Consider the following 26467-nt stretch of genomic DNA (forward strand, 5'->3'; position numbering starts at 1 on the left):
GACCTCAGACAGGAACAGGGCTTGGGAGGCCGTCTCCTCGACCTCAGACAGGAACAGGGCTTGGGAGGCCATCTCGTCGAACTCAGACAGCAACAGGGCTTGGGAGGCCGTCTCGTTGGCCTCCGACTGGAACTTGGCAGGGGAGGTTGCCTCATCAGCCTCCAACGGGAAATTTTGGGAACCAGGGAACCAGGACCTCTACAGGTGAGACCACCTCATGGGTCTCAGGCTGGAGCTCTGTAGCCGAGGTCGCCACATTGACCTCTGGTAGGAGCTCTGCAGGAGAGACCGCTTGAGGGTTTCTGTTTGGAGCTCTAGAGATGAGGTTACGACATCAACCTCTGGCTGGAGCTCTGGAGATGAGGTCACCATATAGACCTCTGGCTGGAGCTCTGCAGGGGAGACCACCTTGTGGGTCTCAGGCTGGAACTCTGGAGCAGAGGTCACCACGTTGACCTCTGGCAGGACCTCTGCAGGGGAGACCACCTCGTGGGTCTCAGGCTGGAGCTCTGTAGCTGAGGTAGCCACATTGACCTCTGGAGGGAGCTCTGCAGTAGAGACTGCCTCGTGGGTCTCAGGCTATAGCTCTGGTGCCGAGGTCACCATGTTGACCTCTGGCTGGTGCTCTGCAGGGGAGACCACCTTGTTGGTCTCAAGCTGGAGCTCTGCTCTTACTTTCTTGTGGAGCCATCTGTGGGTACACCAGCTGCCTTTGAAACGTTCCTAAGAGCAGAAATATGATCCGTGTATCCGGAGTTTGATACACGTGGGACACTGTAGTTTGGCTTCTTTAATGCATCCCTTGGTCTCGCACACTTGTGTCACCCCCATCGCCGCCCTGTCGACCTGGGGCTGAGCTGTGGAGTCTGCCCTGTTGGACTGGGACTGGAGCTGAACTGTGGAGGGCATCTTGTCGGCCAGCTCCCTCTCTTAATACATGGTGAACGTCCGAGTGGGTTTGTCCATCAGGCTGGCCCTCCCTAACATTTTTTCCAGGTCGGATTTAAACTCTGGACGTCTGGACATGTAATCAGTAATCAGGTGAGTATGAACATGACAGTGTATGTGTGCTGTGGGAAGCAGAGTCCGTGGCAGCCATGTTTGTAGGCCACTGTGCATGCTGGGAAATGGAGTCCTCGTTGTGGTTTAACCTAACACCTATCTTGCTATTCTTGCTACACTTAGAGAAAGTAAGAGTTCAGATATCATCAAGTATATGAGTATCATCAGCAAAGTTTGTCCCTGAAATAGAGGTAGAAGGAGAATTTAGTTTTTCTTGTTGGCTGTTCTGATAGTGGTGGTGAAAACATTTTATAGACATTGCCTATTCTCTGAAATTTCTCTTTTTTTACATGCATGAGAGGAAAAGATACTGTACAGGAAATTTTGTTGACAAACATTGTAAATATGCCCTGAAGCATAAAATAAAGGGTTCTAAGGTCCAGTTATGTACCTCGATCTACCATGTGTACAATGATATACATGTAACTACACATTTCATAGTCATATCAGCCAATGTAAAAATGCACTGGCTGATATAACTTCAAGTTTAACATATCAGCCCTATAAAGCAGAGGGAAGAAATGAAACAAGACATTAAAGACATAATTCAATTTGACAATGCGTACTATGTTATTACTAAGATTTGCTACAGTGTTATTGTGGTAATCTACTTAAAATGTTTTTGATAAGTAGATTAGTGAGTGGCTGAGAATTATTTTTTGCACTTTGCAGTTAGGTTAAATGTTACAGTCTGCTGCTATCTAAGTGCTTCCTGCAAAAACGTAAAAAAATAAAAAATAAATAAATTATATATATATATATATATATATATATATATATATATATGCCTTTGATCATACTGTTTTAAAAAGCTTGATGGATTCTGGGAGTTTAAAGACTTTTAGTACCAGAATCCACATTTTTATTTCCTGCGTTATTAATCAGGTTTCCAGGTTTCGATTCACACTTCTGTACTTAATAATGGCAAGACCTGTCTGCACAGCATGCATTTTGTGATCAGTTCACTCTGAGAGGAGGGCATATGAAGAGAGAGAGAGAGAGAGAGAGAGAGAGAGAGAGAACACATTTTAAGCTATATTTTAATGTAACGTGATATCACGTTACATCATTATTACATTATATTATTATCTCAGAACAGAAATTGTACATAGCTAAGCTTACTGATCTAAACTGATGTGATCTGTAGGACCAAGCCGAGCATAAAATGAATGACAATTTGTATAATATGAAAAAAACCCAATGAAATAATTATACTATTCTACAACCCCAATTCCGAAAAAGTGGGGACAGTATGGAAAATGCTAATAAAAACAAAGAAGGGTGATTTGTAAATGTATTTTGACTTGTATTCAAACAAAACAAACAAACAAAAAAAAACATTTAAAGACAAAATATTTGATGTTTTGCCTAATCAGCTACATAGTTTTTTGAAGGTAAATGTTGATTTTGAAACTGATGCATGCAACACATTCCAAAAAAGTTGGGACAGGGGCAATTTAGGACTAATAACGATGTAACAAGTTGAAATAAGAAGGTGATATGAAGTGAGGCAATCGTCTAATCATAGTATATAAGGAGCCTCCAAAAAAGGCCAATCTCTGTGCGTAAATGGCAGGACCAAAATCCACTTCTGAATGTGTGTGATCTCCGATCCCTCAGGTGTCAATGTCTTAAAAACCGTCATGAGTCTGTAATGGATATGACATGGTTTTGGGAATACTTTGGTAAACCTGTCAGTCAACACCATGCAACAACTGCAGTCCTGACCTGTCTCCGACTGAGAATGTGTGGCGCATTATGAAGTGCAAAATAAGGCAATGAAGGCCCTGTACAGTTGCGCAGCTGAAGAAATACATAAAGGATGCATGGGGGAAAAGTTCACTTGCTAAACTTAACCAACTGGTGTCTTCAATGACCAAACGCTTAATAAGTGTTATGAAATGAAAAACTATCCCAACTTTTTTGGAGTGTTACAGTCATTAGATTTGAAATGAGTGTTTATTTTCAAAAATAAATTAAATTCACACAAGTAAAACATCAAATAATGTGTTAATAATGTGTTTTCAATAAAGTACAGGGTGAATTGAATTTTCAGATGACTCCATTCATTACCAATATTGATATTTATGACTAATTGAAGTGATTGTAGTATTAATGTTATGTCTACTGATTGGGTACTGTTGTGCGATGGAGGAGGAGTGGGAGAGGATGAGAGGTGGCGCTCTGCGGTGAGGTACTGCAACTGAATGAGAGAGACCGATCCCACGTCACGGAGGGGAGAGAGAGAGAGAGAGGGAGAGAGAGAGAGAGCGCCAGCTGGTGAGCGAGCCGAGCCTCCTCCTCGCACACAGGACAACACACTCTCAGGACAAAAGACGAGCTGAACATCGGTACCGACTACACACGACTCATATCTGCGACCTGAATTTCGGCTGTTCAGAAGAAATTTGCGTATTTACTGCACCGTGTATTTCAGTAAGTAAACATGCTTTGTCATTTAGAATAAAAGCACTTTGAAATGAAACTGCTGTGTGTCCGTCAGTCACTTATGAGTTGAAGCCCTGACAGCTTCACCTGGATAGTGTTACACTGTGTGATAGCATGTAGGCTACAGCTAGTCTGCTTTCCAAACTCTGAACATTCATAGACAAAGTGTTATATTCAGCGTTTGACCAAAACCGAGGCAAGAACCCATCGCAATATGCTGCCACTGTAGGATTCGCTACAATAACATCAGCCTACGTACTTTTTGTCGAAAGGAGTGAAATGTTTTATCTTAATTCAACGTTATATCAATGATGTCAATTACAGAATGGGGTTTAATGAGGTTTAAAGCCTGAAGCCGACACGACTGTAGCCTCTAAAGCAGTTGTTAAAAAGTTATTTTCCGCTCCAGTAGCGACGCTGTCTCGTTGACGTCCGGTCATTCTCGTCTCCTCGTATCTCCTCTATAGGTGTCAGCTCTCGCCGGCGGAAATGGACGAGCATTTCGACGCACGAGATAAAGTGGAGAGGAAGGACCGGGGAGTCTCACGAGCCAACGGCGTCCCGAGCCCCGCCCACAGCGCGCACTGCAGCCTGTACCGCACGCGCACTCTCAAGGCGCTCAGCTCGGAGAAGCGAGCCAAAAAGGTGCGCTTCTACCGTAACGGAGACCGCTACTTCCCTGGCCTGGTGTGCGCCGTTTCCTCCGAGCGCTTCCGCACGCTGGACGCACTGCTGGCCGAGCTGACGCGCGCGCTCAGTGACAACGTGCACCTGCCCCAGGGCGTGCGCGTTATCTACGTCATCGACGGCTCGAGGAAGATCACCAGCATCAATCAGCTGCTGGAAGGTGAGGGGAGGGACAGAGCGGACTTTTCTCAAAAAACACTGACTTCTGCTCAGAATATTTGACGAATACAGTCATTAAAGAGCACCTATTATGGTTTTGAAATGTGCCTAATCTTGTTTTGAAGATCTCATACAATAGGTTTACATGCATCCAAGGTCAAAACACACTTTAATTTTCTCATAATTTACATTGCAGCATTACTTTTTTTCCCCACTGTCAGACAGGACTCCTTCAAGGATGCTTTCATTCTAAAATCCTCCTTTCAGAGGGTCTACTCTGCTCTGATTGGTCAGATGTCCCAGTCTGTTGTGATTGGTCTACCTTACAGCATGTTGGGGAAAAGAAACACCCACTACCATATCCGAGTTTCCCATATCCGTAATATTGTTGATTTTACTTTACCAATTTGAGCCCGAATCTGATAATGATGCATCGGAAGATCAACCCGAACCACCATCGCAAGCATGATGAGAACAGAATGTTTCTCAGTGGTAAGTTTATATGTAGTTTGGCAATAAAAAACGTGAGTTAGCATAGGCTAACAGCTAAGCACTGGCTGTATACGTATATACAACACAAAACTTCACATTTGGAACACTCCTGCGTTTGACTTCAGTTAGATTTGAGAAGCATTCGTCAGTGAAATGACTTGAACACAAACGAAAGTCGGAGTTGAACTGCTGTGGTATTGTTTTAAAATGAATTCTAACCACTGGAGCTTTACATCCTTTTTGAGTCCATGAAAAGTTTTTGCGTTTGCAGCACAGAAAACAACGTCTTCTAGACATGAACCTAACTCTTTCAGGACACAACCTCAACTGTAGTGTTTGAGGCCGGGCCAAAGTACACGTTGTTCATGAGCAGCCAATGAAGGCCAGAGGTGGATTTTTTGTTACCAAATTATGTAGGTTAGTACAGGAAGTCTGGAATTACTAACGACTCGTTTCAGCTGTTCAAAATCAGTTCTTTTTACATTCACTAACAGCTATATAAAAGGTAATATCTGAAAAAGCAAAATAGGTGCACTTTGAGATCAGCTTTTGAAATTTATTACGTTGCCAGGTAACTGGGTACGCCAACTTTATATGAACAGGTAAACGATAGATTTTTATATCTTGCTGTACATAAAAATTTTAGCCCTCTTCTACCCCATCCTTCAACGGAAAGGGAATTCCATAGAACTAGGAGTCCTATAGATCCATCGTCCTACAGAGCAGTGGTGACTTGTCCTTACAGGCACGTGGGCCGAAGCCACACAATATACATACAGTGGTGCTTGAAAGTTTGTGAAACCTTTAGAATTTTGTGTATTTCTGCATAAATAAAACCTAAAACATTATCAGATTTTTATAAAAGTCTTCAAAGATAGATAAAGGGAACCCAATTAAACAAATGAGACAAAATATTTTACTTGGTCAAATTTATTGAGGAAAATGATACAATATTACATATCTGTGAGTGGCAAAAGTACAGTAAAGTACAGCCTTTGCTTTCAGTATCTGGTGTGAGCCCCATGTGCAGCAATAACTGCAACTAAATGTTTCCGGTAACTGTTCATCAGTACTGCACATCAGCTTGGAGGAATTTTAGCCCATTCCTCAGTACAGAACAACTTCAACTCTGGGACGTTGGAGGGTTTCCTCACTTGAATTGCTTGCTTCAGGTCCTTCCTCAACATTTCTTTTGGAAATACATACATACAGTATCTCACAAAAGTGAGTACACCCCTCACATTTTTGTAAATATTTGATTATATCTTTTCATGTGACAGTAGTGAAGAAATGACACTTTGCTACAATGTAATGTAGTGAGTGTACAGCTTGTCTAACAGTGTAAATTTGCTGTCCCCTCAAAATAACTCAACACACAGCCATTATTGTCTAAACCGCTGGCAACAAAAGTGAATACACCCCTAAATGAAAATGTCCATATTGGGCCCAATTAGCCATTTTCCCTCCCTGTTGTCATGTGACTTAGTGTTACAAGGTCTCAGGTGTGAATGGGGAGCAGGTGTGTTAAATTTGGTATATATATATCATAAAGTCCTCATTCCATTCATTCACTTTACTAAGATCATGTTGGTTTTTCCTTTAATTTGTCATACATCTGAAGGTTGTACATAAACTGCTAGAATTAGATCACTGAAGCTCAGTTTTGGCCCTTGCAACACAGGCACACACACCAATACATTCTGATTGGCTGCACTAGTGATATATCTGATTAACAGTTCCACCTAATTCTGACAGTGGTGAAATACCTGCAACAAATCAATATATTTTATCTGATATCACATCAGTTACTTTTGACATACTGCTTATTATCTCAGCTCCTTTTCCTTAGAAGCCTTATTTGAAGCATATAATTGAAATTCCCTGCCACCTTCACTGTTACACTGAATTACAGACTGGTATTTTGCCATGATTTATGTTTCCAGGAGAGAGCTATGTATGTGGCTCCATTGAGGCATTCAAGAAGCTTGATTACATGAAGAACATCAACCCCAACTGGTCTGTGAATGTGAAGGCCACTGCATCCACTAGATGCATCCCCTCCCTGTCCAGCTCTAAACCAGGGTCCCACGAATCCAAAGAGACCAAGGACTTCATCAGGCCAAAGCTGGTCACTATCATACGCAGCGGTGTGAAGCCACGCAAAGCTGTTCGGATTCTGCTTAACAAGAAGACAGCCCATTCGTTTGAGCATGTCCTCACTGATATCACAGATGCCATCAAGCTTGACTCTGGTGCTGTCAAGAGGATTTACACTGTTGAAGGAAAGCAGGTATGACAAGCTCCTTCATTCTGTAATTGCCTTGCTTTTGACAAAACATACCTCTCTCTGGTAGCTGATATCATGGATATTATTTACGGCAATGTGCAAGTATTGTTATTGAAAGTGGCAAGGCAATGCTTATATGAAATTACTTAATCAGAGTTAAGACCAGATCAGTGTTCTACATAATTACATCAGTGGATATTTACACATTTAATCAATGATTCATTGTGCCTGGCTATGTATGTCAAACAAACAATTCAAGCACTAACCAGTATTAAGCAGGCAAGTCTTCAGCTGTCTACCTTTTCATATCCTTCAAAATATGGTTACTTTCTCTTCTATGTAAATGCAGATTACAAATAATCCTAGACCAAAAGTATGTAAATTGTTATATAATTTAATCCAGGACATGGGTAATGTCCACAATATGTATCAAAATACTGTATGTATCTAGAACATATCTAGGATGTCTGATTTCTACTGACCTAGAGGGCTGCAGCTTTGCAAAGTTTAGCATTCATTTAACTCACCTCATACAACTTAATAGTATTAAAAGTAGGAAACATGGTGACACAGTGGGTAGAGTTGCTGCCACACAGCCCCAGTGTCCCTGTTTTGATCCTTTCTCTACTTTCCTCCCACCTCCGAAAGACATGCTGTTAGGTGGATTTGCTACTCTAAATTACCCCTAGGTGTGAATGACTGTGTGGATGGTGCCCTGCAATAGACTGGCATCCCATCCAGCATATGTTCACGTCCAGTGTTCTCGATTCTGGATCCACTGCAGCCTTGACAAGGATAAAGTGGTTACTGAAGATGAATGAAAATATATGAAAAGCCCAGCCAAGTGGGTGAAACAATGCTGGAAAAGCCTACCATTAACCTCCAGGCCTCTCTAGTAGGAGATATGAATGGAAAGTGTGGAAGCTTGTGCCCACACATCCTCCTAATCCACCATCCGCTCGCTCCAAACAGACAGAAATAGCTCCAAATTTGTGCTCCTTTAAATTCCACCCACCCATCTCTACCTTCACATATCTGTGTACACACACACACACACACACACACACACACACACACACACACACACACACACTGACTCATTTTCACACTCGCATAGTTTCTGTCTTTTTCTGACTGTCTGTCACTGTCTGTTTCCTCTCCCTCACTCTCAGCATGCATATCTGTTCAGACAGGTAAATATGGAAGGGAGCTCATACCATCTGGCTGAATTTCATCAAACACCAATTAGTTTGTGCACAGATGTGACTTGCAGGATATAGACGATCTTGGACATATACAGTTTGTAAAATTCATCCATTTTGTGTAGCACAACTGTGACTATTATCTCACATTTAAAGCAGATGTTAGGACTGGGCAAATATGATTTTTATTTTTTATTTTTGCAAATTTATTTCAGATGTATTTACAGATATGCTGATATGCAGATATAGCTTTGTAATATAGCTACGGTGCTATGAATGGTGATTTCAGAATGAAGTTTGCATGATGCTAATTGGATTCAAGCTTCCATTATTTGTTAGCCATATTAGCATATAAGACATAAAACATGGCTTAACTGATCACAGACATCTCAACTCTCCTGGAAGTTCCGGGAGTCTCCCGCATTTTAATAGAGGCTCCCTGATGCCCGGAAATGATATACAATATCCTGGATATCTATTTGTTTTAGCGCGACCGAGAGAGAGTAGGGGTAAAAACCAACGACAGTGTAGCTCACTGTACTGTTTGCAGCATTGATTTCTCAATTGCCCATGGTGGGTAAAAGACATGTTGAGGTGAGTTTAATAGGTGTCATTCATCCATTAGCATAGCTAACGTTATTTTAACTAGCTGCTATAAGGAGCTACTGTATTGATGTCTAGGTGATGAGGCCAAACTCCCTGTAGACATGTGTAAAGTAGTTATTGAATAAAAAAATTCAATAACTCCATGAGTTGAATAACACTATAATAATACTATATATATATATATATATATATATATATATATATATATATATATATATATATATATATATATATATATATATATATATAGCATAATATAAGTACATATTTTAATGTCACATTTTATACCAGACTTAGATTAGGTGAAATCACAAAAACAAAGTATGTATGTAATCTATTACATAAGACAATGAAATAAGGATACACCTTATACATTGCAAATTTGGAGGGGGTGCTGGTGAAGCCACCTCCCTGAAATGAGTTTTTGCAGGTTGGGATGTCTGTGATCAGCTGCATTTGAGGTAAATGAAAAATTTTTTCTTAGACAATTTCTTTAACCCTTAACTCCACACTTAATGCTTTAAACTTGAAGGAGATGAGTGCTGGAATTATGTTCTCCTACAAAGAAGTAACCTAATGTGAATCTGAAACCAGAGATAATAATGCACCAAGACCCTGTTCAACTTTTGAATGTTGGCTAGCACTATTATTGTCACAGGTATCTATTGAAGGCACTGTATTGAAATATCGGCTCTGCTTAAATTTCCCTCTGATTATACAATTATGAACAAAGATGAATGAGTGAAAGTGTGAAAAAGTAAGCTAGAATATAAGTGTAGAGTAAAATATATAACACATTCACACACAGTCTGCATTTTACACAGAATGGTGCACAAAAACAAAAAAACATCTAGTAAGTCGTACTTCTGTACACAAAAATCCTGTGTTAATGAAAGAAGTCAGAGGAGAATGGCCATACTGGTTTCAGCTGATATTCCTATCAGGTGAAACCAGAATGGCCATTCTCCTCTGACCTCTGTCATTAACACAGCATTTTGCAAAGGCTATGGTGACTCAAATAACTACTCTTCACAACTGTGGTGAGCAGAAAAGCATATCAGAATACACAACCCGTCAAACCTTGAGACACACTGAAACTGGCAGTTGAAGACTGGAAAAAGATCAGGCAATGTTTTAAAAAAAACAAACATTCAACTGTATATTTCTGGTGAAACTGTGCCTACTTAAGGCTGACAGGAGTGGAACCCCATGGGTGGTCTTCTGTTGTTGTAACTCATCTGCCTCGAGGTTAGACATGTTGTGCATTCTGAAATACTTTTCTGTTCACCACATTGTAAAGTGTGGTTTAGGCTTGTGAGATTGTGTGTAATATGCCATTGTCCTGTGGTGAGACCTAACTATCACTGAAAAAAGAAGAGGGCATGAGCAGACATACACTGAGCACTTTATTAGGAACACCTGTACAGATACTCATTCGTGCAATTATCTAATCAGACAATCATGTGGCAGCAGTGCAAGGTATAAAATCATGCAGATGTGGGCCAGCAGCTTTGGGTAGTGTTCACATCAACCTTCAGAATGGGGAAAAATGTGATCTCAGTGATTTTGACCACGGCTTGATTGTTGGTGCCAGACGAGCTGGTTTGAGTATTTCTGTAACTGCTGATCTCCTGGAATTTTCACACACAACAGTCTCTAGAGTTTACTCAGAATGGTGCAATGAGGTAAAAACATTCAATGAGTGCCAGTTCTGTGGACAAAATGACTTGTTGATGAGAGAGGTCAATGCAGAATGGGCAGACTGGTTTGAGCTGACAGAAAGGCTACAGTAACTCAGATAATTACTCTGTACAATTGTGGTGAGCAGAAAAGCATGATGAGCTACAACAGCAGAAGATCATGCCAGGTTACACTTCTGTCAGCCAAGAACAGAAAGTTGAGGCTGCAGTGGGCAAAGGCTCACCAAAACTGAAGAATTGAAGATTGGAAAAACATAGAAATCTCGATTTCCCCTGAGGTACACAAATGGTGGGTCAGAGTTTGGTGCCCATAGCATGAATGCATGGACCCAACTTGCTTTTTGTCAACAGTCCAAGCTGGTAGAGGTGGTGTAATGGTGTGGCCTGTTGATAGTAATCAATCATCACTTAAATGACACAGCCCATTTGAGTATTGTTGCTGGCCATGTTCATCCCTTCATAACCACAATTTACCCATCTTCTAATGGCTACTTTCAGCATGATAATGCACCATGTCACAAAGCAAAAGTCATCTCAAACTGGTCATGAACATGACAATGAGTTCAGTGTTCTTCAGTGACCTTCCCAGTCACTGGATCTGAATCCAATAAAACACTTTGGGATGTGGCGGGAGATTTGCAGCATGAAAACGCACCTGAAAAATCTGCATGAATTGCATGATGAATCTCAAAGGAAAGTTTCCAACATCTCTCAGCACAAAGTGAGGTCCAACCCAGTAATATTATAGTGTTCCTAATAAAGTGTTCGGTGAGTGTACGTAACCCATGAAGACAGTACCTGAAGGTGGTTATGAATCAGCTGTAGCTTCTGTAGTTGCTAGCATTAACATTTCTGTTTAAAAAATAATAATCAGCTGTTAACAAGGTCATGCTTGCAAAACTGAAATAAACATAACAAGTTATTAGCTGTTACTAAGCTCATTATTAAATATTTCAGCTAAAGTAGTAAAAAAAAAAAAAGGCTAAAAATTTTGATTAGAAAAAACAATTTCGCACACGCACAATGAAGTGTCAAATCTAACACTTTACAAACGTTTGTTGATGGTAATTATAATTCAACATTGATTTAAAATGCTGTTTGTTTGGTTTTCTCTCCTGTGACAGTCCAAAACCATTCTTGGTTTCAGTAGGGATTGGGGCTGGATTGGACAAGAGATTTGTAAAAGGATTATATGCACTATTATTTTCTTGCTGTTCACTGTTCATGCCCTCTAATATGGATTGTTAACAGCCAGCAACATGACCCATTGAACAAAAGTAAAATCTCTAGTGTTGAATTAACAACCAGAGTGTTCATCTGAGTCCACTGAACTTATGTAAACACTGTAGGGTGTAAATTCAACATTGGTGATTTTGCTGTGCATAATAAAGCTAGTCAAAATGAAATCCCTAAAAAAACCAATACAAATGATATGTCAGGACACATTTGTAGCATCTATTTGTAGCAAAGTCCTTGAAATATCTACCTCAATAAAATCCACCCTCCATTTTTAAAAAAAATGGCAGTTAGCTAGCTTATATCAAAATACGACATGACTGAACCTATGTTGCCTCTCACTGTCAAAACATGAAGCAATAAACACAAGCCAAATGTGACTGTCATACAACTAAACAAATCAAAGCACCTACACTATATGGCCAAAGTTTTGTGGACACCTGACCACCACAGGCATATGAGGTTGGCCAATTCACCTGTGTTTCTGACTCAATTGATTCATATTTTTTTTAAATAAATGTCTGTTTTGTGTTTGAGAGGTTATGCAAATGAACAGAATTAGAAACATGTTTATGTTGATATTTGCTATAACCAGGAACACATTACATGCTTTTGTCTGCAAAATATTTTTACCATATTTGAGTTTTAATTTCTGTATGCATGACATGTCTGACATTGTGTGGGGTGACAGCATGTCCCAGCCACAGATCTTGTCAATCAGAGGCAGAACTGGGTTTCTGGGTCTTGCAGTAGATCTCAGTCTCTTGAGGTGCCATGTTGTTAACCTGCATAATAAGGTAGATCAAGGCTTTATGATGATTCCTCTCACACTGTGAACCAATTCAGGGGAGACTTACACCAATAACCAATATTTAACCACCAAACCAAGATTTTTTCAAGTTGTTCAGTAACACACAGTAATCTCAGTAAAAAAAAAAAGAGAAGATGTTTCTGCACTAGAATCCATTTGTGTAAAATCTGTTATCATGTATTTGTGGTGGAGTCAATGTTGTTATTTGATGTGCAACCAAATAATTAGGAATTTTAGTATTTCTGTATATGTATCAGCGTATAGTTACATATTTCGAAAGGGGATGGCATTAAATGACAATACACCACAGAAAGAGTGCAAGTATAAGGGAGACTGCTCATCAGTAGTTAGTAATTTATCAGTGCATAAAATTTACCCTGTTTTTGCCTAGTACATTTATTCTTTAACAGTTTATATTATTGCCAAAAGTCAAAATCAGAATAGTTCATCTGTAACTGGGATTTCTTTTGCAGGTAAGATGTACCTTTTATTGCTCCCCTGTAGGGGAAATTCAAGAATTAGTGAGGTCAGGCTCACATGCTCACATTTAAAGTTAAAAATCTGCTGCAGTAACTAGCAAATATTGGGTTAGCAGAATCTGTTTAGAATCTGTCTGATTACACGTACTTGCCCGTTAGTCCTTATGTAAGTAGCAAGTAACTGTGGCCTGGTATGAAATCGACTAATATGCAGATAAAAGAAGAAAAAAAACCCCAGAATGACGAATTTTCACCATAATAATGTTGTTTTTCAGTGCATTATATTAAATGTCTTTCATAGTGGTGAAGTTACAGTCATGGTATTCACCCAGTGTGTTAGCTCTGGTACAACAAGTGACTATACATTACACAACTCATGTCAAACAGTGAAGTGTGTTCAGTGGTTCAAGATCAGATCCAAAATGATAATTGAATAACATTGTGTTATCACAATAGTTTGTTTGAATTATTTTATGTCAGAGATGCCGAACATTCCAAAATTGGTTATTTGTCAACATGCTGGAGTTTCATTGGTCGAGCTATGTATTTTTTGAGAGCAAAAATAATTTAAACAATTGTGCGCAAAAAGATTTAACTTATTGTGGTGTTGATTTCTAGCTATAAAACAACACTGTTAAGCAGCTGAATAATGTAGGCAGTCAGCATACTTTCCTGCCTTTAACGTTTAAGGTGAATTAAACTTTTATGGTACCAAAATTTGTTTGATTATCACTAACCGAATCCAGAAATTCTGGATTTTCTTTTATAGTTTTGTTCTCATTTCTCTAAGATTTTTTGTGCTCATATTGGTGTTTACCTCACATTATTTTCAGAACTGTTTGTAGTTTAAGACTAAGTCTGGAGTGGGCTGTACTCAGATTGTTTGTGACATTGTTCAGCTTGTTGAGTAGCACAGTGGTGTCAGAGCAGACTGAGCAGATGGATTCATTGACCCCTCTCCTGTTCCAGACAGGGACAGAAAGAGCACAGCGCTCAAATGAATAATGAAAATGTGTCAGGTTGGTTTAAGCCACATTAAAATCCAATAAAGCATTCTACTGGAACAGCTGTACCACAAGTGTTGAAACACTCTCTCTCTCTCACACACACACACACACACACACACACACACACACACAATAATGCTACTGACACATATCAAGGACTTGACCTAGTGGACAGATATTTTTATTTAAAAAATTCTGTATGAGGCACATCTAAGTGACAGACTGAGATCAGGCACAATCAGTCTGCTCACAGGCTTCTCAGACTTCTCTAACATAAGTTTTTTTAGAAGCTAATTTTAGCACTCTATACTGTTCCCTTATGATCTCTGAAATTGATACTACACCTCCTACTGTGTCTGTTACAGTGTGATCCAGTTGCTTAGGAACAGGGCTGAGTCTTGATGACTTCACTAGGGGCAGTGGTATGTGTGTGGCTGTAGAGAGCTGTGTCAAACTGGGGTGAGATTGAAATGGGGCAAGTGGCTTACACCACAGCTATGGCTTGTCTATTTTTATCCCTTAAGCCTCTGTTTACGTACAGGAAAATGGATTTAGACACACACACACACACACACACACACACACACACACACACACACACACACACATAGACCCACTTAGAAACCTTCACAGCAAATGCTGATTGATGGTCTCCACTGTCTTGTAATCAGTCATGTGTTCATCAGGACACAAACTAATTTGCTGCCCTGTTGCTTACATAGAACATATCTTCCCCTCAATTAAGCACACTGTGGCCTGCTGTGTCCATCACCCCTCCATCAGCCTTAGATTAACATTATCCCTCGTTTAATCAGAGCTCTGGAGAAGCTCTCACTAACCCCTTCTCCGTGTGAGAGATTCAAACATGACAGCTCATTCTTCTTAGGTCTTTTTGGTAAGCAGATATCCTTCCAGTTATATCCTGGGGTTTAAATTCCTGAGATTAGGATTATAAAAAAACTTTTAAGCACAGGTTAAGGGAATACCTCAGTGTCAAACTAATCTCTTTCTGATTCATATTGAACAAATGTACAATTACCACAGAACAAATTTCTACAATTTTTTCTTTACCAAGAAAAGAATGGAAAACTTGCGTTGAAAACAGTTTCAACACTCTGCAACACAAATTCAAAACTACACTTATAAACTGTGTCTACGTTGTAAGACATGAGCACAAATTCTTCCTTCTGAAAACGTAATTCCCTCTCTTAATTAGTAAATTGTACACATTTAAGGCTGTATTCAGAGTAGTGAAGAGGTAATACTGAAATTGTGTACATCTATATTCAGACACAGTATCAGCTCAAGCTGAAGCTCAAGCTCAAGTTCAGCACAACTGGACCAAACTATATCAATGCATTTTAGACAATGTTTTATTCACAAAAGGTATTTGAGGGCAATATTAAACATATACATATGAAATTATTAAATGAATTCATCCTATGGATCATCCCTGAACAGACTACGTTTTTTTTGTGCCTACAAAGGAGATTGGATTAAACGGTATCTTAATCTGAGTCAGTACTTATCTCAAAGTCTGAACCTAGGCCTATGTAACCAAGGCACGTGACTGATTGGACAGCTTGTCTATTACATGGTGGCCATGCTTTCTTTGGAGAAGAGTGCAAATTAACCCAAACTTTAACACAAATAAGTAATTCTACAAGAAAAAATAACATGATGAATCCATGAAAATGTAAATTATGACAAAATTATGACAAAAAAAAAAAACAACACCACATTTTGATTTCAGGACCTCAATTTTATAGTTACTTTTCACATTAAGTTTACTATAAAATGTAAAAATAAAAGAATAACAGTTTTTGTGACATATTCATGTTCATTGTGCCAAAATAGGATGTGTTGTTATCCTTAGATTTCTATTATAATCAGGCTTTTCATTTCACAATATATAAAATGTATTGAAATTCATGTCTGTGGTAAGCTGCTAAAAATGGGTTATATTGGTTAGATTGGGGAAAAAATTAAGATAATTTAAAGTTATTTAGGTTGTTCATTGCTTATGATCAGAGAATGACAAATGCCAAACCAGTCAGTTGCTGGCTTTGCAACAGTGAAACATTCTGACATGAGCTGAAAGATTAGAATTAGGTTAGTCTGTACAGTGTTATGAAATGCAGTCTAGCGCACTGAGCGAAAATATTGTCTGATTACACACAGCTGTCTGATTCTAAGCAGGCCATGAACAACCTGCTGCTACTGTTATGCTGAGTCATTGCTGCCAGGTGGGGGCTTGCTAGTGAGTGCATTTCTCTCACACATTCTCTATAGATAGTGTGTTTTGAGGTTGTGAGTACTCTTGTCTGAGATTTATTCTCCTAGCAAACCAAGTTACTGAGAAACAGTGTACATAATCAAAAATTAGGATCTCCATCTAATTTATGTATGTATGTGTGTGTGTATTAGGGATGTCACAAGAACCGATACTTCGGTACCAAGTCGGTACCAACATTCTTAAAATGTGGCGGTACTAGTTTTTCTGCAGTAGCGTAGGTATCGTTGGTAATGAAGTTACCGAGTTGCAATTCTTCCAGAATTTAAGGGGGCAGCAAATACATGTAAGTGTTTTAGTCGGTCCACAAGTGGTGAATAAGAAGAAGAACGGCCTACAAGCACACGGGAAAAACTACAGAAGACGGCGGTAATTTTAGCCCCGCCCTGAGCTCGTTGAGAGGAAAGGTAGCATCTGTTGCCGGTGTGCAACCGATGTTATCGTTAATTTCAAAGAAAGCGAGGAAACACCTGGAATTTGGCGAAGCACCTGAAAGACAGGCCCTATATTATGTTTGTTTGAGGCAGCTGGCATTGTGGCCGTGAAACCAGCTAACGTTATGCTCCATGTAATGTTTGCGATAGCCAGATATTTGTTAATGCCGCTAATGCATTGCAGTGTTATAAACTACCTCCTAATGGGCCATCATGCATCACCATTCAGCCCGTGTCCTGTCAACTAAATGTAGCCTAATGTCACTAATAATTATTCAAATGTTCATGCTTTTAATAAATCTTTTTGGCCTGCCACCATATCAGTGAATTTAAACTAATGCTTGCATTCAGAGTATAAGAAGTGTGTGTGTGTGTGTGTGTGTATGTGTGTGTGTGTGTGTGTGTGTATGTGTGTGTGCGCTTGTGTGTGTGCATGTGCGTTTAGGAGTGAACCTTGCAGAACCAGCCACAGTTCTTGTGGAGACTTTGACTTTCGCACTTCTTCTTATTTTTGCAGCAAAATCCAGCAGCCTTCATTATATTTTTTGTCTGAAAAGTGGTCTCTTACATAATATGCTGTTTCTTTACTGACATACAAACATTTTTCTGTAACATTTAATATTTTGTGCTGGAAAACTGATGTTTGGAAATCTAAAATGTTTTTGTACTGACTCAATAATGTAGAAGTCATAAAATAAAAATCTATAACAAAGTTTGTACAAAAAAAATAGGATGCCTAAAACTTTTGCACAGTATTGTGTAGAAACATTTGTAACCTAACAAAACAAATGTAACCTAACAAAATGTCATCTTCAACATTTCTGGGCCTTCTGACCTATCTAATGAGTTTAAGAGGGTAATATGGAGATAACCATTATCATAAACTATTAAAGGGCCTTGACAAAAGAAGTTTGAGAAATGTGACTACATGTCTATTTTTACACAGTCATAGGCAAGGGAGTCACTAGAGATTTATGAAAGGGGTTAAGCCTTTATTAGGGGGGGGGGGGGGTTGTGCAACCCCAGATGCATTAATAAATGGCCCCATTTCTCGGTATGTTGTGAATTTTGAAAAGGGATGACATGATAGAATAGGGAAGAATGAATGAAAAAAAAACTACTGATGATTTAAAACTAATAATGTACATTTCCTTGTAAAGCAGGGAAGGGAATTGTGTCATATGTGGGTGCAACCTGTGTGCATTATTGGCTCGGTTTGGCTCATTTTATAATTCTAGTTTAGGGTTCAGCACACAGAGCTGAGACTTTTTTATGAGGTTAAAATTTTCAGTTATTTGAAATGCGCTAGAATTCGTAAGCCAATAACACTGAAATTGTGTAGGCAACACACAAAGTTTGAATCAGATGAACTTCTGAACCAGTTTAATCAAACTGATAACTAGAACATGGGAACTATGAGCTCAGCAACACTAGGAATATTTCTCAAGGCATTCAAGTAAAATAATGATTATAAATACATAGAGATGATTCTGAGTGGGTGGATTGAGGTTAGAACTGTCACACACACACACACACAGACACATTGAGAAAAAAAATGCAGATTAGCATGCATGTCTGTATGTCACAATCTTTGCTAAAATACAATTTTCAGTCATTTCAGTCTTGTACTGACCTGATTACATAATTGTAGGTCATTCTGATGTCATCTCTCGATGTTTTATAGTATATGGTTCTTCTCATAATGATGTCTAATTAAGTGTGTCATGAGCTTTTTTTTATTTTTTATTTGTCTCCATGGGCCAGTCCTTCTTCTTCACTGCAGTAGCATCACTGTAATGATGAAAAAGAAACATAAGCCTCTCCTGAAGCTGGCATACATAAGCTGGTCTTACGTAATTGAGATCTTACGCAACTTATCTTCTAGTTTGGTGTTTACCAGGCCTACTTTAGTGGGTAAAGATAGTGGTGACGTTATATGATGGATCTCTGCATTTCATTTCTTAGTGGACATGTAATCGAGTCCAGTTTCTTTGATAAAATGTGTTGCCCTTAACACGTTTTAGTCCCTAGTCCCATAGTCTGATAAATTGGACAAATTTTATACTATGTGATTTTTATAGTGTGTGTCATTTTAAATTGTGTGTGATTTAAGTGTTGACGGACATCACACGGACAAGACACACGTTTGAATAAATTAGCAGCAGACGCTTGCAGAAAGTTCTCTCAGTTGCTGAGAGGATGCCACTGTAGAATCAGCATGGGGTATCAGATAATATGCAGAGATCTTATTTCAGTAATCTCAGTATCGAACGACAAGAAAAAGTTAGTACATCCCTGATGTTTAGTATATGAATTGTGGATAATGTCTAAGATGAGCATCACACTGAGTGTGTGTGGATGGGTTTAACACTTAAAAGTGGGCAGTAGTGCAAACTGTTTTCATGGCTGATTCTTCCCATTTGCTTATGAGGCATCTGCCTACATTTATGATTTATGATCCACCCTACAAATTCACTCTCTCTCTCTCTCTCTCTCTCTCTCTCTCTCACATAGTCAGACACACAAGCACATTTTTATTTGGTGCAATATATAACCCGCTGACGTCAATGCAGTCCCTACACCTACACATGTGCCTACATACATACGAAGCTGCTAGTGGGACTCCACATGGTCGTGGGCTGGTGGATGAGTGTGTGTCTTGGCATGAGTCTGCTGTGTGTGCTTGCCTATCCTCACTTCATCTTGCCGATTTCTTCCCCACTCCTCCCAACAAGGCCAACCTGAGATGACTCACCTGGGCTTTGACCAGTTTATAAGATAGCCTTGTTATTCAAGCTGTAGAACATAAGCCAGAGGGAATACTTATTGATCATGCTCTCAAATACCAAACTACTCAGCTGTGGACTAGGGGTTACCACAAAATCAAGTCATTTTTATTGCAGATGGACCAGTGATTATTAATATAGTATTGTATGAGAGGATGAGCAATGAAGCTTGATTTCATCAAATAGAATGAAAAAGGCAGAGGTGTCTTATTTCCATTGTAATGCAATCTTCAGTGTAACTTTCAGGTCATTGACTGGTTTGCTTCCTTTTGTCACATTAATGCAGCTGCCTTCTGTTCCTGCTTGTTCTTGGGACTTTATTTACTTTGGAAAATGAGCAATCTGTTGAGCCCTACATGAGGCCTTTGTTACATTACCTTTACTAGTATTAGTACCAGTGATGACAGGAAGTAATGATAATGATAATGAGCCTTTATTAGTCACATATACATTACAGCATGTAAACTGGGGTCAGAGCACAGGGTCAGCTATGATACAGTGCCCCTGGAGCAGAGAGGGTTAAGGGCCTTGCTCAAAGGCCCAACAGTGGCAGCTTGGCAGTGCTGAGGCTTGACCTCCGACCTTCTGATCAGTAAACCAGAGCCTTAACTGCCAAGCCACCACTGCCCTAATGAGTCCTGTGTATGTCATAAATCTGCAGCAGTTGTAGTTCATAACAATTATCATATTATCAAAAATTAAAAGAGGTTCATTTGTGGTACCGTGCACCATTTACTCAATGAAAGTATTGACTGGGATTAATATCCGAGGATTTCTTTTTTCACAGTTACAATAGAGGAGCCCCACTCTAATGTGCCGATGCTTTTGCATTTAGGTGCTGGAGATTCAGCACCATGGAGAGCTCAGTTAAAAACACAGAGTTCAAGCCAAGATGCTGAATGTACCAAGTGTATATTGTGCAAAATATTGCAAAACGTCTTTTATGTCCAACGTATTTTTTATTGTTTCTAACCCCATGACCATCCTGGTATTTAAATATGGATGAAAATTTAATTTAGCCAGTTTATGGCATATATTGTGTCAGCATGACTCAGCGTGAGTGTTATACAAGTGATAATCAGCTCTACTTTTCAGTCATTTTAGTATTTCCCAGTTGAGCTCTAGGTAATGTACAGTATATCTGCTAGTATCTCCATAAACCATCCATAATATTTGTACTTTTTAATATTTACGTTCTTGTGAACTGTCAGTCCATTTGCTGATGATGTGCCTGCTGCTGACACATCATTCATTTGGCTAAGATGTTTTAAGAGGAAGAAACCTCGAGAGAAACTACTCAGAAGGGAACCCATCCTCATCTGGGTAACAACAGATATTGTGAAAAAGTTCATTATTGACTTATATGAAGTCTGTATGGCCTTAGAAGCAGCCGTAGTCCCAGCAGTCTGGAATTGGAGTAGATTAGAGCTCCATCCAGAGGCAGGACATCCGAAACGGATCAGGCAGGTCCGGAGATCAGAAAGGATCAGGATCTCTAGTATCTCCATAAAATCGTGTGTGGCTCGGCAGAAGGAGAGAGGGAGAGAAAAGATTATTAGGACTGGGAATTAGCATAATAGAAAGTCTAGTCAGGGTAGGCTTGAGTAAACAAATACGTTTTAAGCCTTGACTTAAACACTGAGACTGTGTCTGAGTCCCGAACACTAATTGGAAGACTGTTCCATAACAGTGGGGCTCTATAAGCAAAAGATCTTCCCCCTGCTGTAGCCTTCACTATTCGAGGTACCGTCAAATAGCCTCCATCTTTTGATCTAAGTAGGCGTGGCGGATCATAGAAAACCAAAAGGTAGCTTATATACCGTGGTGCGAGACCGTTTAGTACTTTATAAGTTAATAAAAGTATTTTATAATCAATGCGAGATTTCACTGGGAGCCAATGCAGTGTTGATAAGATTGGGGTGATATGGTCATATCTTCTGGTTCTAGTTAGGACTCTAGCAGCTGCATTCTGGACTAACTGGAGTTTGTTTATGTTCCTACTGGAACATCCAGACAGTAAGGCATTACAGTAATGTAATCTAGAGGTGACGAATGCATGAACTAGTATTTCTGCATCATGTAGTGACAATATATTTCTTATCTTAGAAATATTTCTGAGATGAAAAAAGGCTATCCTAGTAATATTATCTACATGAGCATGAAATGATAGGCTGGAGTCAATAATCACTCCAAGGTCTTTTACTACTGTACATGATGAAACAGAAAGTCCATCCAGAGTAACCATGTGATCAGAAAGCTTATTTCTAGCTACACGTGGTCCTAATACAAGTATTTCTGTTTTATCAGAATTAAGTAAAAGGAAGTTAGTTAACATCCAACGTCTAATGTCCTTTACACAATCCTCAACTTTACTAAGCTGCTATCTGTCCTCTGGCTTCGCTGAAACATACAACTGTGTACCATCAGCATAACAGTGGAAGCTAATTCCATGTTTACGAATAATTTGACCCAGAGGTAGCATATATAAAGTAAAAAGCAGTGGGCCTAAAACAGAACCCTGTGGACCTCCAAAGGTAACCTCGGTATGCGTGGAGAAGTCTCCATTTACATCTATGATCTGATAACGATCAGTCAGATAAGACCTGAGCCAGGAGAGGACTGTTCCCTTAATGCCAACAACATTTTCTAATCTATAAAGGAGAATAGTATGATCTATAGTATAAAAAGCTGCACTAAGGTCAAGTAACACAAGCAGCGAGACACAACCCTGATCAGAGGCCAGTAGTAGGTCATTTACTACTTAAATTAATGCTGGCTCTGTGCTATGATGAATTCTAAATCCTGACTGATACATTTCATAAATGTTATTCCTATATAAGTACGAGCATAACTGCTTTGCTACAACCTTTTCTAAGATGTTATAGATGAAGGGGAGATTTGATATAGGTCTATAGCTGGACAGTTGAGAGGGGTAAAGGTCAGGTTTTTTTATCAGGGGTTTAATAACTGCTAATTTAAGTGATTTTGGTACATAGCCAGTGATAAGGGAAGAATTGATTATATTTAAAAGTGGTTCAATTACTCCTGGACAAATCTGTTTAAAAGGTTGATCTGCTTTCACTGACCTGCTTGTCTTAGAAGATGTGTTTGTAGCTAGGCTTGTATGTTAGGACACTGAAGGCAAGAGAAAGCAATGAAGGGAAGAAGATCAGTATTGTTTTTTCTCATTGTATCCTGTTGTCAAGTTTGCAGTTTGTTGTTTACACAACACCATGCTCCAGTCTGGAGCTTCCAGCTTCGCACAGTGGATACTGAGCACAGGGTGCTAGAACACAATCAACACTCCATCACTACCATAAGTTTCCAAGTGGATGTGATTTAGGCCAATTTGCCTGGAGCGAATTTTATTACATATTGAGCTCCCTGACAGTTCACATCCAATGTTTTAAAGATGCTAATATGTTAACATCTGAGTATGCTCTTCAGGGTCTTCTCTCATCCCTCATGCCATCTATAGGTGCAAAATTTGCATGTGTCTTTGCTTTTGTCACTGTACGTGTAGGCAGTTCTTCCCTGCCTACATCTACGTGAGTTGGACTTTTTTAAAGGCATTTTTGCTGCAAGTGCATTCTGAGTCACTAGCACTTATTTTGAGCTGATATAAATTGCAAGATTTCTTACTTGCTGAATGAGCAGAGCTGTGAGCTAAAACAAGACAACCTCTGAAAGGTATTTTTAGAAGAGCATCTGCTAGAATACATCATAGCAACATTCATCTTTCAGAACAAGGTACCCCTGTTATATATTTAAAAGCAAGTACATTTATGGATAAGTAGAGTTATTTATAAAATGCATTTCATAACATATTTCTGTTAAAAAAAGGGAAATAAAAGAAAGTCAAATTAAATGCCACATTAAAAGCACAATGTACAATAAAAGATATATAAATATAAATACATATAAATGTATGACAGCTACATATCAGAAAACCAAAACCTAAAAACAATATATACCTGTACACAATATGGCCAAAGGTTTGTGGACACCCTACCATCATACCCTTATGTGGTTCTTCCCCAAACACAAAGTTGGAAGCACACAGTTGTCTAGATTGTCTTTGTGTGCTGTAGCATTATGATTTCCCTTCATTGGAACTAAGAGGCCCAAACATGTTCCAGTATGACAGTGCCCCTGTGCACAAAGTGAGGTCCATAAAGACATGGTTTGCCAAGGTTGATATGGATGAACTCGAGTTGCCTGAGCCTTGACCTGTACCCCAATGAATACCTTTAGGATGACTTGGAATGCTGACTGCACACCTCACTACAGCTCTTGTCTAGTCACTTATGAATTCATTATAATTTTACCTTGAAGTCTATTATTATGTTATGCTATCAACTGTTCAGTGATGAAGACTCAAGTACAAAACTGTTCAAAGCAATTGCAGTCCTAAGGCTTTCAAAGGAAGAGCATCCACAGCCAACTTTATGGTTTCTATGTGGAACCATCCACAGTAATGTCATGGTGATCCCACATAGTGTACAGTGCCCTCCACTAATATTGGCACCCTTTGTCAATATGAGAAAAAAAGGGTGTGAAAATTTGTCTTTTTTTTATCTTTTGTTTAAAAAATTCAAAAGAATGATCTGCTCTCATGGATATTAAACAATTGCAAACACAACACAGGTTTATAAAAAATATCTTTGTTAAATATGTGTGCAACAATTATTGGCACCCTTTTAGTCAGTACTTTGTGCTACCTCCCTTTGCCGAGATAACAGCTCTGAGTCTTCTCCTATAATGCCTGATGAGGTTGGAGAATACATGCCAAGGGATCTGAGACCATTCCTTCATACAGAATCTCTCTAAATCCTTCACATTTCTGGTCCACGCTGGTGGACTCTCCTCTTCAGTTCACCCCACAGGTTTTCTATGGGTTTCAAGTCAGGGGACTGGGATGACCATGGCAGGATCTTGATTTTGTGGTCAGTAAACCATGTTTGTGTTGATTGTGATGTATGATTTGAATCATTTTCCTGCTAGAAGATCCAACCTCGGCCCATTTTAAACTTTTTGGCAGAGGCAGTCAGGTTTTCATTTAATATCTGTTGATATTTGATAGAGTCCATGATGCCATGTATATTTCAGATTGTAGTTTTGGAGACTTTCTGACCCCAAGACACAACTAACTTCTGCAATTCTCCAGCTGTGATCCTTGGAGATTTTTTGGCCACTCGAACCATCCTCTTCACAGTGCATAGAGACAATATAGACACACAGGACGTATGAGGACCTTCCAGGATGATTCATAACATTTCCAGTTGGCTGCAACTACTTTCTTATAGCCACTTCCCATTTTGTGAAACTCAATAACCTTTTTCTGTACATCACAGCTATATACCTTGGTCTGACCCATTGTAATGAATGACTAAGGGAATTTGGCCTATGTTTTACCTCATATTCATACCCCTGTGAAACAGGAAGTCATGATTGAACAATTTCCTGTTCCTAGTCACCCAGGTGTACTAAAAAAAATGTAAAATGGGAATATACTTCAAATATGTTTTTCTCATGTGAATTCATAGGGGTGTCAGTAATTGTTGCACACCTATATTTAACAAAGATTTTTTGTAAATAAACCTGTGTTGTGTTTGAAATTGTTTGATATCCGTGAGAGCAGAGTATTTTTGTGAATTTATTTTAACAAAAGATCAAAAGGTTCAACAATAAAGACACATTTTCACAGCCTTCTTTGCTCATATTTAATAAGGGTGCCAATATTAGTGGAGGACACTGTATATAAAACAAGTACTCTACAGTAAAATACCATGTACTTCATATAAGTATACATACTAGGGGTGTAACACAATGCCACTGTCTGTATTTTTATTTATTCAATGCCACAAACTTTCATATATCTATCTGTATTTGGATTTAAAACTGAAACCAGTAGCATTAACCATAATACCATGCTCACATGAAAGTAAAAATCTCCTCACTTTTTTGTTGCATCCCATAGGATCCTAATCCTGATACACACATCTAGACTTAATTGGATGGCAAACATTCTTAAAAATAAACAAACAAAAAACCCACAAATAGTGCACCTCTTATTTGTGTCTGTTTAGAACACATTATCTGTTCATTCCTAATAATGCATTCGTATTCTGTTACATCTCTAATATACACACTGCAAATCCTGTGAGGATCCATATGGCAGAAGAAAAAAGATGAGTCACATAACAGGATTTAAAATATTTAATGTTGGAATGAATGTATTAACAGCCTTTGAAAATTAGCCTCTTAAAATATCTAATGTATTACTGCTGGCTTAACAACTGCTTCACCTCTGCATGACAGTACATAAACACTAAATAAAAATTGCTTTGATTTTGTGCTTTTATGGACTGAAAAAAAGACAACATAGTAGATCTTGACTATTTGAAATTATACTGTCACAAATTACATTACTTACAGTTTGTGTTTGAGCTAGTGTGTGGCTTTGACCATGCCAGTTTAAAGCATGATTTTGGATTTGCCCCGTTTCACGTGTCTGCCAGTGATCTCATCACCACTCTGGATTTCTAGATCAATAATGGATAAGCCTTAATCATGGATAATTATCTTTGCTTACATCCAACCACCTTTAGTTTCTGCATTAATGTGATCCATTATACAAAAATGTGACTACATGATAAGGTTTTAGGATGTCTGTCCAAGATTAAGCTTGACACATCTGCAGTTAGACTTATGTATAAAAATTTGCTTAGGCAGAAGGTTAGGGAAAAAGGACATACCCCAAACATCCTGCCACAAG

The 26467-nt window shown here is 39.0% G+C and overlaps 1 protein-coding gene across 1 annotated transcript in view; it reads left to right on the forward strand.

The window, feature by feature from the left end:
• Positions 1-3218: 3218 nt before the first annotated feature.
• dclk1a (doublecortin-like kinase 1a) overlaps positions 3219-26467 on the forward strand; it is an 81115-nt gene continuing 57866 nt past the window's right edge. Inside the window, exons 1-3 of the mRNA XM_053645335.1 lie at positions 3219-3498; positions 3978-4357; positions 6792-7138. Coding sequence (XP_053501310.1) covers positions 4000-4357; positions 6792-7138 — 705 coding nt within the window. The 5' untranslated portion in view covers positions 3219-3498; positions 3978-3999. The remainder of the gene's footprint in view (positions 3499-3977; positions 4358-6791; positions 7139-26467) is intronic.

The sequence above is a fragment of the Ictalurus furcatus genome, chromosome 16 (assembly GCF_023375685.1).
Source record: "Ictalurus furcatus strain D&B chromosome 16, Billie_1.0, whole genome shotgun sequence".
Taxonomy (NCBI): Eukaryota; Metazoa; Chordata; class Actinopteri; order Siluriformes; family Ictaluridae; genus Ictalurus; species Ictalurus furcatus.